The 24,574-nt window shown below is 36.1% G+C and overlaps 1 protein-coding gene across 4 annotated transcripts in view; it reads left to right on the forward strand.

The window, feature by feature from the left end:
* LOC123540113 (neo-calmodulin-like) overlaps positions 1–24,574 on the forward strand; it is a 194,626-nt gene that overhangs the window by 130,051 nt on the left and 40,001 nt on the right. Inside the window, exon 1 of one of the 4 annotated variants that reach the window (XM_053526325.1) lies at positions 14,115–14,703. The exons of the other annotated variants lie outside the window; for them this stretch is intronic. Within the exon in view, the coding sequence (XP_053382300.1) occupies positions 14,614–14,703 (90 nt within the window). The 5' untranslated portion in view covers positions 14,115–14,613. Of the gene's footprint in view, positions 1–14,114; positions 14,704–24,574 lie in introns of those variants that run through there. 4 annotated transcript variants of the gene reach the window in all.

The raw sequence follows: 24,574 nt of genomic DNA on the forward strand, positions 1-24,574 counted from the left end.
ACCGGTAACATAATGTCGCCACCGGAAACCTATAAGTCGCCACCGGCAACCTATATGTTCCCACCGGTAACCTATATGCATGACTCCTCCAGAAGACGGTTCGTTACGTTAGTGGGAGAATAACGCGAGATATAGCCTGACTATTGGCTGCATAGTATTTTTTAATATTTGAAAATCAGTTTTTTTTACATTTTACTTTTTCGCTATTTTCCTTCTGAGCTTCGATGTTTTTTAAACACAATCTGAAAAACCTCCGGGGTTATCTTCTCTGACGTACATACTATTAAGGCTCAAAGTCCAGGAGCTTCCCTGGTTCTTTATCGTGCCTGGTATAAAGCGTCAATAGACTATTATCCCAATGTTTGTATTTTTTAGTTTGAGCCTCGGACTCACGACCTCTGGTTAAGTAGTGAGACAGTGTTAGCACTGGCTCCACTCTTCGGACACGTATATACCATGGTACCACTGGCTCCACTCTTCGGACGCGTACATGGCACGATAGCATTATACGATTTTGTTTGTCGGTAATTGGATTCTGATAATTGATTAACTGCAGACAAACTATAGTTTATTACAGCAGTTAATGTATTGGAAAAGATACCACCAACTGAGGTTTGTGTGAAAACTCGAAACGTGCTGTATAGAAGCATGCTGGGAATAACACTTGTACAAATATTTACATGAATCTGTTTGTATAAAGCAACCATGCTTTAGGGTTTGAGTCTTGTATTGTATATACATACAATATGAACATAGTGGATACTATGGTATTTGTTTTTTTTTTTTTTTTATTTTAAAGTGATTAAGTTGAGAAAAGTTATTGTGGGTAAGAGACGGGTGTGAGATATGTCCGAAGTTTTCTGAGTTTAGGGTAGCGGTCAGGTGGAAATTTTGAAGACAAATTTCTATAGAATGTTCATTCGACAGTCAATAGGGCAAGTTAAATATATTCCTTCTTGTTTTCATAATGTTAAAGATTCCGCATTGGTGGCTGTTCATAAACTGTTCAATGGGAACATTCGTCCGTGTTTATTTGTCTGTCGTCAGTTTTAGTCAGCACATTTCCTGTCACCAGTAGTGTACAAATGTATATGGCTCCAGAATATGTTCGTAAATTAATCAAGTAACACAACACCAGAGTTATATTCCCTGAATTAGTTAGAATATGATCTATTTTGATTGTGTTAACATATCAAGACTCACACTGTATAACACTAACCAGATTTATATGCCCACAAGAGCTTGATGTAGTAAAAAAGGATTTTCACCATGTGCACATCCTAGAAGCCACTAGATATTGATGTTGCCATAATTGTCATATTATACCATGTGCATGTCATAGAAGCCACTTGACCTTGATGTAGTAACAATTGTTGTATTGTACCTTTTGCACATCTAAGAAGCGTTGTCACAATTGTCATATTGTACCTTGTGAACATTTTAGAAGCCAATAGATCTATATGAAGTCGAAATATAAAGTCCCATATTTCTGCATTACAGTTGAAACTTGTTGTACATGCTCCAGGCGACAATGTACATTAATGTGACAAAATGCGTATTCCTACCTTCAGTATTTCTATGTCGAAGTCCTTTTCAACATTAGAAATTTTGGTTCAAGTTTTTCAAAGATTACTGTACCGTGTTTTTAATCTTAGCAGATATTGCAATTAAACTGCACATTCATCTTTCAGGTAACAACACAAGGTAACGGCATAACGCTGACAGGAATTTTAAGAAAATTACCATCCTTCTTGGACTTAGAAAATTGCAGACAAATTGCTCTTGCAATATCTCAGATACTAATGCAGATACTTGGTTGAAACTTCACACAGATGTTCTTTGCAATTTTACAAGATCACAGCATAAATTCCCATAACTCTTGCCTGAATTTGAATACCATACTTTTTCTTAGATCCATTTTACTGACAAGCCTTCGATGTTCGAATTGTCGAACGTGCTGTCATGAGACAGCCATTGTTAACATACAGATAGCGATAACATTTCTGTAAAAATTCATTACGCGACACTTTAAATATCATGAGAGTTATACATCCCTGAAAGTATAAAGCTTATTTGATTCTTTCAGTTCTGGCATTTGTACACTTCTAGCTCTGCACTTCAGTAGGTTTATCGTATCAAACTATACTATACACAGTTTAGAAACCTTTGGGCAAGTTTTCACCTCGGATCATAATATCCAGGGGGTAGCATAAGAAGCAATCATATTTTCTCTATATTATCTATGCAGGAATTTGCTTACCAATTCATACTCCTGTCAGCACCAGTCTTGGTGGTAGATTAGGTTATTAATCCATAGATTCTGCAACAGAGACCTGTCAGATTTTAAAAAGGAATGACAAATTTACTTCACAGGGAAAAGCAATTTGCCGACATTTATTGTGAATGCAGTCCTGTGGTGCCGGCGCTGATTGTTATTAATGTGAATATGGCCTCGTAAATGATGACAATCGGCTGTTATAAACACATCTTGCATTGAATCCACACTATCGTAAGATTTACAATTCCAGCATTTATTAATTTACTTATATATTATATTCAAATTGTGTCGTAAATTGTCACCGTCAGAAAACTTGATAATCTTAAAAGCATCTATAGTTTTGTTTGTTGCTGATTTTTCTTCGGGGTGGTTGGGGGATGGGGGGGGGGCGAAGGGCGGGGTCTCTTTTTTGTGTGATAAATACAGTCTGTCGTACCTATAAACAGTATCTATGACAATAACCGCGTGTATTGTGATAAAGAAAAATGTCATATAAGTGAAAATGGTTTTAGATTTATATTAATATATAATCATATACAATACTTACAAAAATCTTACCATCAACGTGTCTTCAGTCTGTGTTTGGAATATAATTTAACTGGATATAAAATAACTTTTAAATATTATGTTTTATGTATACCATTGTAAACAATACCTGTCTGGTCTGTTTGCATTGTCGGTTCTTTCCGTTATTACCTTAAAATATTCTTGTGATATGGTAATTATAGTTTTAATTGATAAGAATAGAAAACCAGATGAATATTTGATGGGGCTGATGTGAGCGTTTGACCAGCATGTGACTAAAAGTTCGTTCTTATAGGAAACAGCCTAGAAAGTTTCGTGAAAACTATCCTTCCATAAGGAAAACTTTAACAAATGCAACGTTAAGTTGCATCGCGGAAATATATGATATGAAGCAGAAACAAGAATAGGGTTTTATGATCTGTAAAAAATACCGGTAGCTAGTCGTAATAATGCTTGTTCTTCTTTGTTGCTTTTGTCAGTAAACATGGCTGCTTTTTCACGCAAATGTTAAGATTATTCTGTTTCCGTGCAACATAACTCATGGTTTCAGTACAGCTTAGCGCATTGTTTTAGTACAGCTTAACTCATGGTTTCCGTACAGCAAAACTCGGGATTTCCGTACAGCATAATTTTCCGTACAGCATAACACATATCGCAATTAAAAGACGAAGTACAATTTTTCAGTTTAAAATGTACCAACATTTCCTGACATGTTAGATTCAGATAAATGGGGTATATGTGTAATCTCAATGCGTCGCGCGTGATATATATACACTAAAAAGTTTATTTTCCATAATAGAACTAACAAATACAAAAAGTATGTCTGATGTGAATACATTGAAAGGTTTGAATAAGATGGAGATGTTCTTACTTTGAACCATCCTTACAATATAGGAGTGTTATATTCTGATGATATTGACTATAAATCACATTTACTCTCTAACTGTATATCATGTGATATCTTTGTAAACTAGAACGTTGAAAACAACGCACATGTCGAAGGGGGCTACCTGTTCCATTAACATTTATTATTAACATATTGTCATGCGGTGACATTAGTGTTTAAGACTTTCAAATAATTTGTTTTAAAAAAATGTTTAAAAATGGTTGTATATGTAAAAACTCGAACTTTGTCAATAATTTTAAAAGAACAAAAGGAATTTACATGCTGTCATTATAAAAATGTTTTATTTCTTACTAAACATTGATAAGATCTTGCAGTGTCAAACTAATTGCTATTATACGTCTGTTAATGGTCTTATTGCATTTTATTATATAATCTTAATATCTGTTTATGAGATAGTAATCTTTTGACACGCAAGGACAGAGGTAACTGGTCACGTGAAATCACGTGAAATCTCACTAGGTATCGCGGTATGCGGGATTTGTTGCTAGGGGACATGTAGGATTCCTGCAATATCATTGGTTAATTTTATTGTTGTCATGAACCTCATAAAAAGTGAATGATAAAAGAAAATCAGGAGAATTTTTCCTACGAAATAAGAAGGACATATACTTCTGTGTTTCAAGTCGCGATATCCGACAAGATAGCTACAAAGTTTTAATTAATTTAGTTGTGTTTTTAGAAATTATTGTTGTTATGTGGACATCCATATATTGTCGTTGAAAACTGAATAAAAGAAGAAACAGAATCTGGATTTTGCTAATTCCCTCAGTTAAGCGGACTCAAGTGAAAAATAATAAATACCTGAAAAACTGAATTTGAGCTAAAATATTCCCTTAAAGAAACTTAACGTTTCCACGCGCAGCGTAACACTATGATGATCAATATCAACGTTTTAGCTCTAGTATTGTTCTGCTTTGTTTATGTCGCTACTGTATGTAGCTCTTCATGTCATCAGGTTGTTCATGTTTCATTTTAGAGGCCTCACCAAATTAAAAAGTTGTTCATCGGATTTGCCGCTCGTATATTCTCAGAAACGCAAAAAAAAATGTTTTTGTTTTTAGCTTGCGCTCGCCCCATTGAAAAAAATCAATCCAAAATTTTTAGTGCGCTACTTTTTACGGACGTAAAAGTGTATAAATACTTATAATTCCAGTCCTAGATTGTTCTCAAATGGATTTTAATCAAAATAAATACATACTACGCCCACATCGTCTATAATAAATCATAACACTTATATTTAGTTGCATTAAAGTTGTTTCCCCTTTATGCAGTTACGCCATTTTCTTCAAATGTTTACCAAATTAGATGCTACAAAAATCGATTTATTTCATTGAAAACTGGATGAAGAAAAATATACTAATTTATTTGATAACATCAATCTACATTATTTTGGTAAGGGTAAATACTTATTGATGCATGTCACTTAAATCTGTTTTCTGTTTTTCCTGTCCAAATGATCAGCATTTGCATACGAAAGTTGGTGGGGTAAGGAATTTACATTATGAGTTGTTTTCAGAACAGTTTCGATTTTCAAATTTTCCAATCATTTAGTAGACTAATGTTAATGCACGTTAATCTCCATTTCAGACTTTAATTGAGACTTTGTTTCAACAAATTTAATATGTTATGAAAGTTTAAAGTTAGAAAAATAGCTGTACATAAGACATCATACTCGACTTTTCTGAATCAGAACTTTGCCAGTAAAAGGGGCATAATAGTCAGAAGCTTTGAAAGTACAGAGCTATTGGTCATTATATAAAACTTAATAAAAAACATTCTATGTTAAAAAGGGGCATAACTCTGTCTAGATTCAGACTTAAGTGTATTGTTTCTCCAGGGGTAGACTTTGACAGTAAATAACTGTTCTAAGTTTCAAATCAGAAGCTTTAATAGACCTAGTAACACTCGCATAGATATTTGATGTATCAAAAACTTTGTAAAGTCAGCTAAGAATGCTACATTTTCATAGCAGTAAATATTCAAGTCACATATGTATGTGATAAGCATGGTGTAAGGTTATGCATTGTGGTTTATTACATATTTTCTAACAGCATTTTCAAAAGCATGCATTATTTGATTACAGTGTACTGTATGACAATGTTATTACCTTTTTTTCACGAGTTCGCTTTGTTGTGCGTCTGCAGGTCAGATTTTCTCAATCCCTGGGGACTTACTTTTTAATTTAAAAGGGCTATACGTTCTATTTTAAGGTTTTTATTAGTCAGTCGAGAGCCAAATGAAGACAAATATATTTCTTCGCTCTTCGCTCGCTCCTGATTTTCTCAAAAACCTAAAAATATTTTTAAATTATGTTTTCGCTCGCCGCCTCAATTTTTTCAGAAAAAAATCCGATGAACAATTTGGTGTGGCCTTACATACAATATTACATATGAACTATCCATTCACTACCTCGCTAAACGAACTTGCAAATTTCATCAGCTCAAATCACACAAAAATTGGATCGATGCAAAACAGAAATCATGCTTAATAAACGATCAAATTTAATAAAACCCATTGTGTTTTCTGTGAAAATTTGGAAAATGCTTGAGACAGGAGTATGCAATCCTTTCCCGCTGATAGTTAAAAGGAGGGAAACATCTTCGCGTTTTTATATCACAAGAATTGTGAGCAACAATTTAGGTAATCAATAATCGAAAATGATGCATGATTCACATTGACAAATTGTCTGAATTTATTTAAAATTGTCACTGAAAATGCCTACCTTGATTAATATCAAAATTATTTATGATTATTTGCAACGGTTATTTTGCAGAATTATGTTATTTGGAGACATCCTATTTAGTCAGTAATAATATCATGTTATGTGGATGATTGGCGGATCAACTTTAAAACATCTATCATCGGATAAACATTTTTTTCTGATAAAGAATATCGTTAATATACCTAAGATGATATTAATTACAGGATATGTTTTTGCATTAATAGCTTTTGCATGCACCTTCAAGTCATTAGTAAGACTCTGGTTTGGAACGAAGACAAAAATTCCTTGCCCCAGTGTAACAAAAAATGTGGTTTAATCGTTTTATAAAGCCACTCTTTTAATAAATCCTTACTTCAAAGGGACCACTTTGAAATGCTTTGTCTGCAACAAGCTCCTGTACATAAAACAGTTCTGTTTGATCCACCATATCAATGCTATTTTGAAAGATGTTTAATATGCGTTCCATCTTGGTGTAAGTAGTTTCCAACGTGAAACAAGCGGAACTAATTAAGCTTTATACGTCGACTGTAGCTCCGCACTATGCTCCCGTCCGAATAACGCTTCCCGAGAGCTTGCATACTCAATTCGCAAACACCTCCCATCTTAAAATAAAACAAGACATATAATAAAATAATAATGATAATCTGCGTTAGGCCAAGCTAGAATAATAATTATAAAAATTGCCATCATCTTTTTCATATTATATACCTACACGTCATGGGTATATGTCCCGGTCATAGGAAATTGAAACAGATCAAAAACATTCATATGTTTAATGAAATATAAGTTCTTACTTGCAAGGTATGAACCGTTAATTTAATGTCTTTCAAACTTACATAAGGTCAGGTAAGGTGATCGGTAAGCGTAATATTAACTTCGCACAGGTTAATGTTAAGTTCGTATGTTATGTAATTAAATAAAAAAGACGAGACGAGACGAGCCATCGTACAGACGCGCGTCATGTCATAGCGTCGCGCGCTGCGGTTGACAAACACATTGCTTCGAAGGCTTTAACAGGAAACCCTAGAGATTCTTGTTTCCGAGATCAGGCATGCAAGATACAACGCCTCGGACGACACCGACACCGGTGTAACAAATGCACACATGTTATTTTAAACATTGAAACTAATACGAGGTACTCATAACGTTCCTTGGGCGGTTTATGCGGATTTGAGGTATGCACAACGTTCCTCGGACAGTGTTACACGGTATCACAATGCTGGCATATTCAGTTATTGGCAAGACTGTTTTTCTTCAAAGCAGAGGTCCTTGGTCTTGGACAGACGTCCGTATATTTTGCTCTGTATGAAGGCCCTGAGGTTGCTGGCTTTCTCCAATGCCTGATTGATATGTGTGTTTCCAGGGGTGTGATTTGTGGACAGTCATTCCAAGATATTTGGTGTTGTTGGCGGTCTCTAGTATGTGACTGTGTGTGGCATAGTTGTTATTCAGGAGTTTTCTTTTGTTGGTGATGTGGATGAAATGACACTTCTGTGAATGGAACTCCATCATCCGTTTTTTTCCACTCTACCTAGTGGACAAGATCAGTCTGCTGAGCTCTTGCGTCATGTTCTGTTTTCATCTTCCAGTGTTCCACTACGGAATGTTGTCGTCTTGTACACTTACTGAACTAAGGTAGATAATTATAAACATCCAAAGTAACAGTGGCCGAGCATGTTTTCCTGGGGGACACCGAAATGTTCTAGTACAGTGTTAGTAGATGTTGAGCCATTAAGTACCACTTCCCGTGTTAGTAGATGTTGAGTCATTTAGTATCACTTCATGTGTTAGTAGATGTTGAGCCATTAAGTACCACTTCCTGTGTTAGTAGGTGTTGAGCCATTAAGTACCACTTCCTGTGTTAGTAGATTGCGAGCCATTGGGTACCACTTCCTGAGTTCTGGAGTCTAAAAAGTCATTGATCTTGCTCTACAGGTGGTCCCAACCAATGAAAAGAATTAGGATGATGTCAGTGTTTTCGGCCTGGTCTTCGATGGTTAAGTACAGTTGTAAATCACTTTTTCTGTGGGGAACCATGTCGTGCGTCTGTAAGGATGCTGTTTGACACTTGATTTCATGACTGAGCTGGTGATGTTATGTTTCAGTTGCCTGTATTTAAATGGTTTTCCAGTCAAGTGGAATGTAATCACATGATTAAACAATAAGATAATATTCTTGTCCTTAAACCTTGCTGTCCGTAAACCCTTGCTGTCCTTAAACCTTGCTGTCAGATAATGAATATTGTAAAGCATATGATATAGAAAGATATATTATGACTTCTAATTGGACAATGTTTCATCTTAAAAACATCAGCTCACTTCTGAACATAGCTCTGCGTTCATATACAGGAAATTACTCTGAAATGCTCAGTAAAAGGCTGTGCAGTGTATAAATAGACACATGTAGACATGAAGATGAAGTTGTCATTTTACGAGCGCAGAAACTTTGCGAATATGCAGATTATTTTCGTCGGAAGTTGTAAATTAGATTTATGACTAGTATGACGTAGGCTATTAAAGCAAGCTGCTCGCAGATTGTTCTCAAACAAAGTTAATTCTATTTCTGTTAAAGATCAAATTGATGTTTTAACTCAGATTCGCATATATTTTTGTTATTTCGCTATGTCAGGAATGGTATTTATTGTTAGCAGAAGGTGTATCTTGTCTGGTAGCAGAAGATTCTGATAGCAGATGACGTTTCTTGTCTGGCTGGTAGCAGAGGATGTATCTTGTCTGGCAGCAGAGGATGTATCTTGTCTGGTAGCAGAAGATTCTGGTAGCAGAGGACGTATCTTGTCTGGTAGCAGAGGATGTATCTTGTCTGGTAGCAGAAGATTCTGGTAGCAGAGGACGTATCTTGTCTGGTAGCAGAGGATGTATCTTTGTTGGTAGCAGAAGATGGTAGCAGAGGATGTATCTTGGCTAGTAGCAGAAGATGTATCTTTAGTGGTAGAAGAGAATGTATCTTTGTTAGTAGCAGAGGATGTATCTTTGTTGGTAGCAGAGGATTTATCTTTGTTGGTAGCAGAAGTGTATCGTGTCTGGTAGCAGAAAATGTATCTTTGCTGGTAGCAGAAGATGTATCTTGCCTAGTAACAGAAGATGGTAGCAGAGGGTGTATCTTTGTTGGTAGCAGAAGTGTATCTTGTCTGGTAGCAGAATGTGTATCTTGGAGGGGCACTTAGGGTCTACCTCCACCATCAAAGCTTGAAAGTCGCAATATGACCTATAATTGTGTCCGTGCGACGATAAACCCAACAAAATAAATGAAGAAATAAATTGTTGGTAGCAGAGGATGTATCTTTGTTAGTAGCAGATTATGCATCTTTGTTGGTAGCAGAAGTGTATCTTGTCTGGTAGCAGAAAATGTATCTTTGTTGGTAGCAGAAAATGGTTTATTCTGATTTTTTTTTTTTTTTGCCAAAATTATTTTTAAATAACAGTGTCCGTAAATATCACTATAAACATTATAGCTCATTATTTAAAACTTATGTGACACATTATTTCAACTTCTCTATAAGGCCACACCAAATTGATAAGTTGTTCATCGGATTTTTTTCTGAAAAAATATGAGACGGCGAGCGAAAAATATATTTGTCTTCATTTGGCTCTCGACTGAGTAATAAAAACCTTAAAATAGAATGTATAGCCCTTTTAAATTAAAAAGTAAGTCCCCAGGGATTGAGAAAATCTGACCTGCAGACGCACAACAAAGCGAACTCGTGAAAAAAAGTTAATAACATTGTCATACAGTACACTGTAATCAAATAATGCATGTTTTTGAAAAATGCTGTTAGAAAATATGTAATAAACAACAATGCATAACCTTACACCATACTTATCACATACATATGTGACTTGAATATTTACTGCTATGAAAATGTAGCATTCTTAGCTGACTTTACAAAGTTTTTGATACATCAAATATCTATGTGAGTGTTACTAGGTCTATTAAAGCTTCTGATTTGAAACTTAGAACAGTTATTTACTGTCAAAGTCTACACCTGGAGAAACAATACTCTTAAGTTTGAATCTAGACAGAGTTATGCCCCTTTTTAACATAGAATGTTTTTTATTAAGTTTTATCTCTGTACTTTCAAAGCTTCTGACTATTATGCCCCTTTTACTGGCAAAGTTCTGATTCAGAAAAGTCGAGTATGATGTCTTATGTACAGCTATTTTTCTAGCTTTAAACTTTCATAACATATTAAATTTGTTGAAACAAAGTCTCAATTAAAGTCTGAAATGGAGATTAACGTGCATTAACATTAGTCTACTAAATGATTGGAAAATTTGAAAATCGAAACTGTTCTGAAAACAACTCATAATGTAAATTCCTTACCCCACCAATTTTCGTATGCAAATGCTGATCATTTGGACAGGAAAAACAGAAAACTGATTTAAGTGACATGCATCAATAAGTATTTACCCTTACCAAAATAATGTAGATTGATGTTATCAAATAAATTAGTATATTTTTCTTCATCCAGTTTTCAATGAAATAAATCGATTTTTGTAGCATCTAATTTGGTAAACATTTGAAGAAAATGGCGTAACTGCATAAAGGGGAAACAACTTTAATGCAACTAAATATGTGTTATGATTTATTATAGACGATGTGGGCGTAGTATGTATTTATTTTGATTAAAATCCATTTGAGAACAATCTAGGACTGGAATTATAAGCATTTATACACTTTTACGTCCGTAAAAAGTAGCGCACCAAATATTTTTGGATTGATTTTTTTCAGTGAGGCGAGCGCAAGCCAAAAACAAAAAAAAATATTTTTTTTGTGTTTCTGAAAATATACGAGCGGCAAATCCGATGAACAACTTTTTAATTTGGTGAGGCCTAATGCTTTTATACAATTTATCAAGTTACTTATAGAAATACAAATATCTTATGATAAAGTGTTGTGACTGTGCGCACCGCAACCGGAAACGTGTTTAACGATGGCCTGTGAGTCTATACATGTATTATAATTATATATATATTCACATGATTTAAGTAGGTTTCTGTCTTTCCACTTGCTCTGACATACAGTGTATGTGTAGGACCGCCCTAGTTTCTTTTCAAAAACGTCATTGAATATTTTGTAAGAGACTATCTGATACCCTGGCATTAAATCGTTTCTTGGAGTGTATAAATAGATACAAGTCCCTGCGAGCGGATGCAACCACTTGTTTATTCCGGTTTTATATAACTTAAACATTAATATAATATGTGTCATACGGCGGAATGCTTGTCGAACGTCCAAAAAGCACGTGCAAATTTATGGTCGTAGTCTTTAACATAGCATTCACTGTTTCGAAACAAAAACCACGTAATTTGTTAACGTTGAAACAGTTATCTGACTGTTAATACCTTTCCAGCTGATAGCGGTATATGAATCCGGGTAGTGACTCTCTATAGAGCTGCTGATAGCGGTATATGAATCCGGGTAGTGACTCTCTATAGAGCAGCTGATAGCGGTATATGAATCCGGGTAGTGACTCTCTATACAGCTGCTGAGTAAATGTCACCACTGTATTTTGCCATAACCGCATACTTTTCTTTTCTTATCATATCTTTATAGCTGTTGCAAGCCTGGTCATGTAAGTCCCCCATTCCAAGTTTTGACAAGTGTCCACTGTTCATTGTTATCTATTTCAGCGTCTATTTCTAATTCAACACTTTCTAAATATACTTTAACTTTTTTATGGTGCGTTTGCTGAAAGGTTTCTTTGATAGTTTATAGTCTAGCATTGTCCTTATATATTCATTGATTGTTCTATAGCTTGGTTCCTGGTCCCAGTTAGGTTTTATGTAAGGTTTGAATTTAATTTTGGCTATTTATTTATCTGTCGCACACATGGTACGCATCCAAATTTTATTATTTTCTAAATTATTTCGGTATTGTTTAATGTTATACTGCCTTACATTTTTCGATTTATGATGCTTTCACGACAAGACTGATGTTACTGCACACAAGACGATGGTTCGGTACATTTAAACAATTGTCGTCTTTAGATGTAATTAATTTAAAATATCATCAGGACAGCCATAAGCTGGCATAGCTTTCTGTCCAATTCCTGAATGGGTTTTTGTAAATGTTGAATTAAGATATCATCAATTAACGTTTGTCTTTTGCTATTGTAAGGGTCGTTACTAAATGTCGCTCCACTGCACTTAGATAATCAAGTTGCATAAAAACAAAAAAATGCAATGCCGCTAATGTCAAAACTGAATGAAATTATGATTTCCATATGGATTTGTTTGTAGCGCCATTTTTCAGCAGTATTTCAGTAACGGCTGGCTGTTAAACAGACAAGTGTTGGCAGCAATAACCTGTTCTCCACAAGTAACTGTCAATTTCTCCACTTAAATCAGAGGTGGGGACGAGTGATTTCAGACGAACTAAAATTAAGAGAGGGGATCCGAGAATATGGAGCCTGCATATCCTTAGGACGGCCAGCACATATTTATGCAACCTCGCAAGGTATATGTATGTTTTTGACAACACAGGAAATGACGTCACTTGACCTTCAGCTATTTCCGGAAGTAAATAAAATGAAAGTAGAAATGCTAAACTTGAAAACGAAAGCCGCATTTTGATTCGTAGATAGTGAGGGGTCACGCGCAGGGGTCACCCCGTCTAAATGTATGTGCGTGGACTTCTTTTTTTCTGCTATTGGGGAGCCAATTTTCAGCACTTTATCACGAATTGAAATTACCTGGGCTTTAGTACAACATGTCAGCTTTTAATCTATGAAAAAGTATTTGAGCTCTGGATAAACACAAATCCCACAGGGGTCCGTAACGGACCAAGGGTACATTGATAATTTCGGAACTTCATCAAATCGCTCAAATTGTCATTTTTGATGTTGTCTGAGAGTGTCAGTATATGCCTTAGATGTAAGATATAACCGTATTTGAGAGCTGCAAACCTAGACATTTCAGAAATATTTTCGAAATAAGTTTCGTGTAATAAATGTTCTTTCTACGGAAGCGTGAAAGGGCCATCAGACGCTAATACGTTTAAGTACGTTAAGGCTGCGGAAAGGATATCACAGAAACTGACAAAGTAAAATTTAAAAAGCAGAAAAAAAAGATGCTCCAAACTACGGGTGTATTGGAAGCATCCAAGCCGAAGTGTTAAAGCTGGAGAACTAAAGAGTTGAGCTGTTATGCCGGAGGCTCGAAATAAAACAGCTCTAGCTGAATGTACGCGGAGACTTTACGGCCGCCACATCTAAGTTGATGCGGTATAACCTTTGTCAAAACTAAAATACGACAATGTTTGCATGCTTTGACCACCCTGTACATAGGCATGAGAATGTATTACCGTGGCCAGTTCATTAGCTTCTGCAATGCATGAATTTAATTTGCATAAATTCCTCAATGTGCTAGCTTGTGCACAATGTTTCAAAACTTTTACCGTTCAGCGATTCAGTAATTATATTGTCCAGTTCAATTATAACGTTATTTTAGATGACCGGTCACGGCAAATGTATGGACCCTGTGACAAATAGTCTTCGTTTAGGCGTTTTGTGTGTGCCTGTATCCGCTTCATTGCTCTGCTTATACGGTGATTTACACAAAAGAGAGAGAGGTAGACGGAGATTGTAAGAAAAAATGTGCAGATTTTAATGTTAGGGTAAAAACAGTTAAATGTGTTATACAGCGGAACTCATCCGTTTCAAGCTAATGACTTGTTTTGATACTTACACAAACTAAATATAAAAGGAAGGCATCTTTCTTTTAAACCAAAGTGTGTTATTCGCATTAATTTTCTTCCCATGATATGTGATTTATACAGGTACATGAAACAGAGCGACAATGTTAATTATAATATTATAAACGGAAGTTATAGCCTGTCGTTCGCTAGTTATTATAATGTCGTGTAACAACGTTTATGATATCTGTAATAAACAGTGTTGACTTGGATTATTTACATTTTGTGACGTGTGTCGGGAAACAGTATACTGAGACTATAATTGACAATATGAGTTGAATATTGAGACTTGGCTTTTAAAACCTGTTCACGTAAAGGCAATCGCGTCCTTTAAAATGCACGTCCACAAATAAATACTAACTATACATTTTGATTCCGTTATTGTTGTGGAGTATTGTTCAGAGTGTTAGTGCTGCAGGAATATCATCAGATCATACAAAACAGTTATTCTCAGTATCTTTGTTCAAGATGTCACTTTTCAAGCGAGCACGAAAATCGTCTAGTACATCAAGTGATCCAACTGATGAAGGGAAAGAGGGCGTCTACATAGAATTCAGGGTGAGCAATGTGTAGACATTCTTTCAAATATGAAAAATTCCAGTCCCTAGATTAGAACTGTTGAAAACTATTTTTTTTTAACTATTGAATGATAACAAGTAAAGGGACTTTGATGTAGCTACACTCAGTATTGACTCCCGTACATGACTGCCTTATACATTTCCGTCTGCTTTTGAAAACACATTTACCATGTATATTTCAGTCATATATACATGCAGTACTTACTTTATAGCTTTCGACTATGTCATACAACAAAAACATGAACTGATGAAAATGCTTTCGTGAAGAATTAGCCCGCACAGCGGTACTTACGTTTTAGCTAGAGAGTGTGTCTAAATTGAAAACATGCAGAAGTAAAGAGCGTATAGTTTATGTAATGCATGTCCATCATGCAAAAACAAAACAAACTGCGATATACGCGCATAATATTAATATTTGTGCAAAATGTTAAGAACTTGGTATATTGTATATTAAAACCCACAATGATATAATAGTAGATATTCACCACTACAAAAAACTGTGCTGGAATGCCATTATAGTTTACCTTTAATACGCAAAAAAATAAAATGAAACGTTCCGCAGCTTATCTAAATACTTACTGATATTTTCAAAGAAATACCAAAAATGATATCTACATCAGTGAGTATCATTTTCTGTGCAAACACTACTTACTTACTGACTTCCTCGCCCCGTTCAAATCATAGGGCCAACATTGTCCCGTTTTGTAGCCGCGGTATCGACTTCACCTTAGGGCAGCCCAACTTTCTGTAGATCTGGTGTCACCGTTGATCCCTCTTGAACTTGGTGGGTTCAAATAAAGGACGTGGCGGACAGTGTTTGGTTTCTCCTCACGGAGCATGTGACCAATCCATCTCCACTTTCTCTGGGTGACTGGATTAGTGATAGGGACTTATCATGTCATCCGCCAAAGCTCCTGGTTGGAGATTCCTTCTCGCCGTCTGATGCGAAGGATCTGTCGAAGACTGGTACTGGTGAATACCTGAAGTTTGTGGTCAATGTCTTTCAGTACTTTCTCTCAGAGATTGTTCCAGACTGATCTGAGACTGGCCAATGGTGGGCGTTTCAGATCCTAGACTCTAAAATTATCTTCTTCTGTCCCTCGTGTCTTTGACATAGCTCTCAACATATTTAAACGTAGGTACAACCTCAATTGCCTGACCATCCAGACAAATAGAAGATCTCCGCAGGCACTTTGTGTTCTTTGTGTTTATCTCCAAGCCCCTCTTGAAAATTGTCTTGTCATGCATGTGGGAAATATATTTTAAAAGGAGGCCAATGCCGTCTGCGAATTCAATGTTTCCTAGCTTTTCTGTGAGTGCTCATTGTACTTTCCTCGGCATGCCTATGAATTCTGACTTCATATCCCAGAATATCACCACAAAGAAGATTAAAGGTGACAGCAATCAGTCCTGGCGGATGCAAGCATTATGCGGTGCTATTCGAATATGTATATATTATACAATGTTGACCATTAACTTAATGCATTTCCTAGGGTAAATTGCGATTTATTTGCAGTGTTAATTTGATATAGAGAAAGGGTAAATTGCGATTTATTTGCCGTAATAATTGGGCACCGTATTTGAAGTAAAGAGAAATGATCACATTTTCTGTCGTCATGTCGTAAAGAAATGAAATAAAATAAAAAGAACTGATATGAGTTACCAGAAAGACAACAAGAGCTGCCTGAAGGACAGTGCGCTCGACTACTAAAACCTGTTTGCCAATAATTGGAATAAAATGACAGATGGTGTGTACAGTTTCCCATCCAGTTAAAAAGTTGTCTTCCATTTCGGCTTTTAAACTTCACTCTGAAATTGATAACATACAAAACATTATTACAGTATCTGACCCTTGTGACCTTTGCTAAGGTACTTGACCCTTAACAAAATGTCCTCTTATACTGTCAGTCCGTTTGTGTAATTTGAGGATAGCAAGGTGATATTGAGAACCATGTTATCAAACTTTAACCAACGGTTTCCTTATGTGAGGTTTGATGACAATTTAAGAGTAGTAAAGAAGACAAGATAAAACAGAAAATTGTACACTAAAATTTTAACCTGAAAGCAATGAGGACAGTAGAGCTATTGGATTCACCCATGCGTCGGCGTCGGCGTCCCCGTCCCCGTCCCCGTCCCCGTCCCCGTCCCCATTCGGTTAAGTTTTTGTATGTGAGATGGTATCTCAGTACCTACTAATGGGATTTGATTGAAACTTCACACACTTTTTAACTTTCACGATCTGACATGCAGTGCACGGCTTCCATAACTCTACTTTAAGTTTTACAAAATTAATGCCCCTTTTTTGACTTAGCAATTTTTGGTTAAGTTTTTATGTAAGCTGGTATTTCAGTACCCACTAATGGGAATGGATTGAAACTTCACACACTTGTCCATTGTCATGAGCTGTTATGCAGTGGACAGATTCCATTACCCTGTTTTGCAATTTTACAAAATTATCCCCTTTTTCGACTTTCATATTCATTCAATTGACGAGGCTGTTGAATAGTCGAGCGTTGCTGTCCTCCAACAGCTCCTGTTGAAATATAATGTTCATGTGTAACGGTATTCACATATAACGGTATTCACGTAAAGTGGTATTCACATGTACTGGTATTCACGTATACTGTTATTCATGTGTGATGGTATTCACGTAGAATGGTATTTTTGGTAACGGTACGTAGAATGGTATTGCATGTAACGGTACGTAGAATGGTATTGCATGTAACGGTACGTAGAATGGTATTTGCGTGAAAAGGTAGATAGAATTGTAACGGTACATAGAACGGTATTTGCGTGTAACGATACGTAGAATGGTATTTGCGTGTAACGGTACGTAGAATGGTTTTTGCGTGTAACGATACGTAGAATGGTTTTTGCGTGTAACGGTATGTAGAATGGTATTGCGAATAACGGTACGTAGAATGGTATTGCGAATAACGGTACGTTGAATGGTTTTTGCGTGTAACGGTACGTAGAATGGTATTTGCGTGTAACGGTACGTAGAATGGTTTTTGCGTGTAACGGTATGTAGAATGGTATTTGCATGTAACGGTACGTAGAATGGTATTTGCGTGTAACGGTATGTAGAATGGTATTTGCGTGTAACGGTACGTAGAATGGTTTTTGCATGTAACGGTACGTAGAATGGTATTTGCGTGTAACGATACGTAGAATGGTATTTGCATGTAACGGTACGTAGAATGGTATTGCGAATAACGGTACGTATAATGGTATTGCGAATGACGGTACGTTGAATGGTTTTTGCGTGTAACGGTACGTAGAATGGTATTTGCGTGTAACGGTACGGAGAATGGTACTGCGTGTAACGGTACGTAGAATGGTATTGAGTGTAACGGTACGGAGAATGATATTGCGCGTAACAGTACGTAGAATGGTATTGCGTGTAACGGTACGGAGAATGGTATTACGTGTAACGGTACGTAGAATGGTATTTGCATGTAACGTTACGTAAAATGTTACTTGCGTGTAACGGTGCGTAGAATGGTATTTGCGTGTAACGGTATGTAGAATGGTATTTGCGTGTAACGGTGCGTAGAATGGTATTTGCGTGTAATGGAATATAAGTAAAATGGTATTCACTTAGACTGTTATCCACGTATAACGGTATTCACGTAGAATGGTATTCGTGTTTAATGGCATTCATGTAGGAATGTATTGTCGTGTAACCGAATTCCTGTCGAAAGGTGCTGAACATTCATATATAAGGGATGTTGTTACGTTATAAGATCAAAGTAGCTTTATAATCTTTTATTACAGTCACAAAATATGAAACTGTTCATTGTGAATCAACTAACCTCGTCGCTGTTGTTGTTTTAATTTAAGTTCATCATGTTGCTGTGAATAGTTCCACTCCCAGTTTCTTCACTACATTAATTAATAAAACAGATATATAAACGTTTGATGGCAATGATCAAAGCGTAGATAACTTATCTTCATTTTCTCTAAGAAACGTGGATATTTCTACATCATATTTGAGACAACAAGAAGTATTTAGAGGATCTCGATTAAAGTATTGATATCTTCAACAGATGTGTACTGTGCACTCTTTGCAATTCTTGGAATACATTTCTGAAAACGTGTTTTCATATATACAGATAGTTCCCATGTGTGATATGCTTATGCACAAATTGCATTTTCTCGACTAGCTCCATGACAGCAAAAGGAAATTTCTCAAAGTGTTCTTGGAATTGCTGAAGGTCTAATATTAATAAAGGCTAGGTTTCATGAACATTGACAGAGAATTGGTCTTTTCTAACGTAAATAACATGTACAAGCTTCATGCTATTCTGTTGTAGTAGATACAAAATGCTTTCTTTAGTAGTTCGATTTCTTTTCCGCTGTGATATGACAATCACGGTTTATGGTATAGGCCAAATGGATGTAAATTTATGATGTCACTTCCGTTACAAAAGAACTTACATGTATAGGACTAATTATAGCTAAATCTTCATTTATTTTCTAAATTAATATCTCATTGGCAGGAGCAAATATAGATGCCTACACAGGGCAAGAATTGCCCTTATTTGTGAATACAATTCAGTTATTGATATAAAAGAACCTTTGTTAGTATTTTTGGTCACTGCTATAAATTCATTTGTCAACTTATTGTCATTTTTTCTGACTTTGAAAATTCAAGATTTCATCTATAGGCTATAGATCAGCCTTTTAGAGATTTAACATTACATTGTAAAATTGTTACGTTGCATCATACAGTATAGTACAAACGTTTGATGCGGTATTTTCTTACGACTGTGAAGCTGTCTTCATTTTTCTAAGCATATGCTATGTCCGTTTGTGTTTAACCGAACGAACAGGTACAGGTGCAACGAAGGTAGGTTACATGTATCTGCTTTGATCCACAGAAATAGATACATCCAGTTCTTTATAAATCCCACTTACGATAATCGATGTTTATTTTGGTATTCAAAACGTATATGAGTCATTGCTAACCTCAGGAACTATAGTAGATAATCAAGTTTTAGAATATCTCACGCGAGCAAAAAGAAATTTATTGCCAGTTTATTTGAGAATTAATAATCTAAATATAGCCCCAGAGGTTGAGTGTGTAATTAAAGTGTAATCATTTCAGTAAAGATCAGAATGCGGAACAAAAGCGTGTAAAGAATCAATATATACATTCTAATTTAACACTTCTGCTGATATCTGTAAAACTGCAATAAAGTATTTTTTTCAAAAAATCTGCTTGTCGTGCTACATTGTACAAATATGCATTTTCTCTACATTCTCTGTTGTAATCAAAACATTGCCTTTACAGTTAATTGAACTTTTGTCAGCAGTTCACACTTAAAAAGCATATTGTGTTTGACAACCCGCTGTCACAGAGCTTTAAGCCGGATGCAACATATCACATGTTTCGAAAAAAACTTTTTCCAAAACATGTACATTTTATGTTATTTATTCTTTTATTTTCTACCGATGGCGCGATGTGTAAAGCGTGGGTTATTAAATATATGCATCTGAACCAAGTTCTGTGTAGGTTTAGTTTCGTTCCACATGAAATTACGCCGGGCGATACATTTTGTGCACCATGACATAAATATGTACATATATGTATAACATGTTAGAATTCGTATAAAATGACCAGATTTTAATCAGTTTAAGTGCACAGTCCAATTTTTAAAAGTCACAGAAACACGGGTGGTAAACGCGCAATCCAGTTCCCGCCGGGAATACGCTTAAAATGGGTTGCGCAACGTCCGGTACTGGTGTTGCGCGTAAAAAAAGACGAAATTGAGGTATGTGAAGTTATGATTTTGCTGAGTATGAGACAAGAATAAATTTTCTCGAAAAAAGCAAAATGCTATTCGACACAAATATGATAATACATCATATATGTAAAATATCTGGTTTGTAATTTACGATTCGGCTCTATTATCACAAAAACTCGGGCGACACGAAGCGTGAAAAAAGTATGAAATCAACAAAAATGGAAGTTTCTGACCTCATATGCCTAATCTGGGGACATCTGATGCTTTATATGATAACTCAACTGTTATAAAGTAACGAATATCAAAAATATTTGCTTCAAATCCTGCTTTCGGGGACATAATAGACAAAAAAATCATCGGGATGGGATTGCGCACCGGGAATGGAGTTGCTCGTATACATCATAATGTATATAATGTATACGCGCAACTCCATTCCCGGGGCGCAACCCCATTCCCGATTAATTTTTGCCAATCTTTCCTTCAGAAGCAACAGTTCATTCAAGTGTATGTAATATTCATGACTGTTTTACACGCGTTTGATCATTAGAAGCGTCACATTTCCAGAAAGAAGGCACAAGAGTTAGAAAATTTGCATTTTTCATGATTCCATGCTTTTTTGACAGCTCGAGCCAGCAGAGTTTTCGTGATAACAGAGCTGATTCTTAAATTAACAAGTTCATTTTTCACACATATGATCTGGATTCATTTTTGTGTCGAATAGCATTTTGCTTTTTAGCCCACCATCATGATGATGGTGGGCTATTAAAATCACTCTGCGTCCGTGGTCCGTCCGTCCGTCATTCCGTCCGTCCGTCCGTCCGTCCGTTAACAATTTCTCGTTATCGCATCTCCTCAGAAACTACTGGGGGGATTTTGACCAAACTTTGTCAGAATGATGTATTGGTACCCTAGTTGTGTCCCCCTGAAAATCAGACTGGTTCAACAATTTATGAGTGAGTTATGGCCCTTTGTTTATTTCTATAATTTATATAGATTTATATAGGGAAAATCTTTGAAAACCTTCTTGTCCAAAACCACAGAGCCTAGGGCTTTGATATTTGGTATGAAGCATCATCTAGTGGTCCTCTACCAAGATGATTCAAATCATTTCTCTGGGGTCAAATATGGCCCCGCCCTGGGGGTCACATGGTTTATATAGACTTATATAGGGAAAAACTTTGAATAACCTCTTGTCCAAAACCACAGGGCCTAGGGCTTTGATATTTTGTATGTGACATCATCTAGTGGTCTTCAACTAAGATTGTTCAAATTATACCCCTAGGGTCAAGTATGGCCCCGCCCTGGGGTCATATGGTTTACATAGACTTATATAGGGAAAAACTTTGAAAATCTTCTTGTCCAAACCACAAAGCCTAGGGCTTTGATACTTGTAATGTAGCATCATCTAGTGGTTCTCTACCAAGTTTGTTCAAATTTTCCTCCTAGGGTTAAATATGGCCCCGCCCCGGGGGTCACATGGTTCATATAGACTTATATAGGGAAAAGCTTTTAAAATGTTCTTGTCAGTAACTACAACATTCAAACTTGGACCACATGTATATTTTTGAGTGGCAAGATGAACCTTGACATGAGTTGACCTTGATTTTGACCTAGTGACCTACTTTCACATTTCTGTAGCTACAGCCTTCAAATTTGGACCACATGCATAATTTTGTGCACTGGAAAAAACTTTGACCTTTATTTTGACCTGGTGACCTACTTTCACATTTTTGAAGGTACAGGCATCAAATTTGGACCATATGCATAGTTTCGTATTTCAAAATGAAATTTGACATTGATTTTGACCTAGTGACCTACTTTCACATTTCTCAAGCTACAGCCTTCAAATTTGGACTACATGCATAGTTTTGTGTACCGAAAAAAACTTTGACCTTGACATTGACCTAGTGACCTACTTTCACATTTTTGAAGGTACAGGCTTCAAATTTGGACCACATGCATAGTTTTGTATTCTGAAATAAAATTTGACCTTGATTTTGACCTAGTGACCTGCTTTTACATTTCTCAAGCTACAGCCTTCAAATTTGGACCACTTGCATAATTTTGTGTACTGAAATGACCTTTGACTTTTACATTGACCTAGTGACCTACTTTCACATTTTTAAGGTACAGGCTTCAAATTTGGACCACATGCATAGTTTTGTATTCGGAAATAAAATTTGACCTTGATTTTGACCTAGTGACCTACTTTTACATTTCTCAAGCTACAGCCTTCAGATTTGGACCACATGCATAGTTTTGTGTACCGAAACAAACTTTGACCTTTACATTGACCTAGTGACATACTTTCACATTTTTGAAGGTACAGGCTTCAAATTTGGACCACATGCATAGTTTTGTATTCATAAGTAAAATTTGACCTGGATTTTGACCTAGTGACCTACTTTTACATTTCTCAAGCTACAGCCTTCAAATTTGGACCACTTGCATAGATTTGTGTTGTGTACGGAAATGAAATTTGACCTTGAGCTAGTCAGTAAGTCTTGAAATTTGGAACACTCAAAAATGGCACATTGGTGGGCGCCAAGATCACTCTGTGATCTCTTGTTTCCGAAAGCATTCGTAAATTTGTCATAATTTACAAAAACAAAAACCCACCTACCTCGATTTTGTATATATTGATGCGCAACACCAGCACCGGAAGTCGCGCAACCCATTTTTAGCGTATTCCCAGTGGGAATTGGATTGCGCGTTTACCACCCGTGAGAAATATGTACACCAACGACCACATACTGTTACAAGACAGGGAATTCATGACTAACAGCATTACTTCTTTGTCTTGCCATATCATATAAACACATTTAACATTTGGTGATACATCCCAATCTAAAACTGCTGGGTAAGTCATATGGCACAAAAGGTCACGTTGCCACTTGTACAGGTGGCTATATAAGTCACCACGAAAGTAAACTTTCACATTATATTACATGAAGACACTTTTAGTTTAATGCAGCTTTCGTCGGACAACCTGTCATTCATGTAAAAACCCCAATGGCATCTCTCAATAATTGTTTTAACCAGGTTTTCGTAGAAAACAAGTTATTAGATTGGGGTATGTCGCCGGGCGGGCGGGGAGGCGGGCGGGCGTCAAACTTGGTTTCCGCACAATAACTTCAGTTTAGAACAAGCTATGGACACCAAACTTGGCCTATAGATAGATGAAAAGGAGACGAAGCTTGGGAATGCATTTGGGGTCAAGGTCGAGGTCGCTGTTGGTAAAAGTAGAAAAATTGGTTTCCGCACAATGACTACTTTTCACTGATATATTGAAATTAAACTTGGCCTATAGGTGGCTTATAAAGGTTGGGATTGTATATGGGGTCAAGTCAGGGTCAGGATAACTTATTTAATCTTCACGGTGGCGCAGTGGTCTAGAGCGTTGGGCCAAAAGCTACTTTTTAGTCAGTGGAACGGAAGGGCGTCGGTTCAAATCCTACTGAGATTCAAAAAAAAATTCTCTCTCTCTCTCTCTTGTCAAGGTCAAGGTCACAGTTACTAAAATAGATTTTTTCTCAGTGTGATCATCAAATTTTAATTTTAGTTTGGACTTACTTACTGCCACCAAACTTTCTGTACAGCAAGCTTATCTGAAAAATTAGCTTTGAATGATATTTGGGGTCACTGTTGCTTAAAATGGAATAATGGTTTCCACTCAATATCTTTAGTATGGGTACACTTATTATCAGTATACTTGATGTGTACATAGCTTTTATCAAACACAAAAGGTTGGGAATGTATTTTAGGTCACTCGGATCAGGGTCACGGTCATTGTAGCTAAAAATAGAAAAATGGGATCATGTTTGACATAAAAATAGATTTTTGTGCTTTGGAATGGAAGGGTGTCGGTTCAAATCTCACTGAGATCCAATTTTATTATTTTTTTGTGACAAAAAGGTAATTTTAATGCCATTTGATAACTAAAAATAGAAAAAATATGATAAAATATATGTATAATAGTATATGACCATTTGTTTAAGAACCTTTTGGCATGGTGCAATTGAAAACGTGGTTTTCGTGGAATTTCCACGTTTCTTATGTTATCTTTTTATTGGAATATTATTCAAACCGAATATTCTAATG

This window comes from Mercenaria mercenaria, chromosome 16 (assembly GCF_021730395.1).
Source record: "Mercenaria mercenaria strain notata chromosome 16, MADL_Memer_1, whole genome shotgun sequence".
Lineage (NCBI taxonomy): Eukaryota > Metazoa > Mollusca > Bivalvia > Venerida > Veneridae > Mercenaria > Mercenaria mercenaria.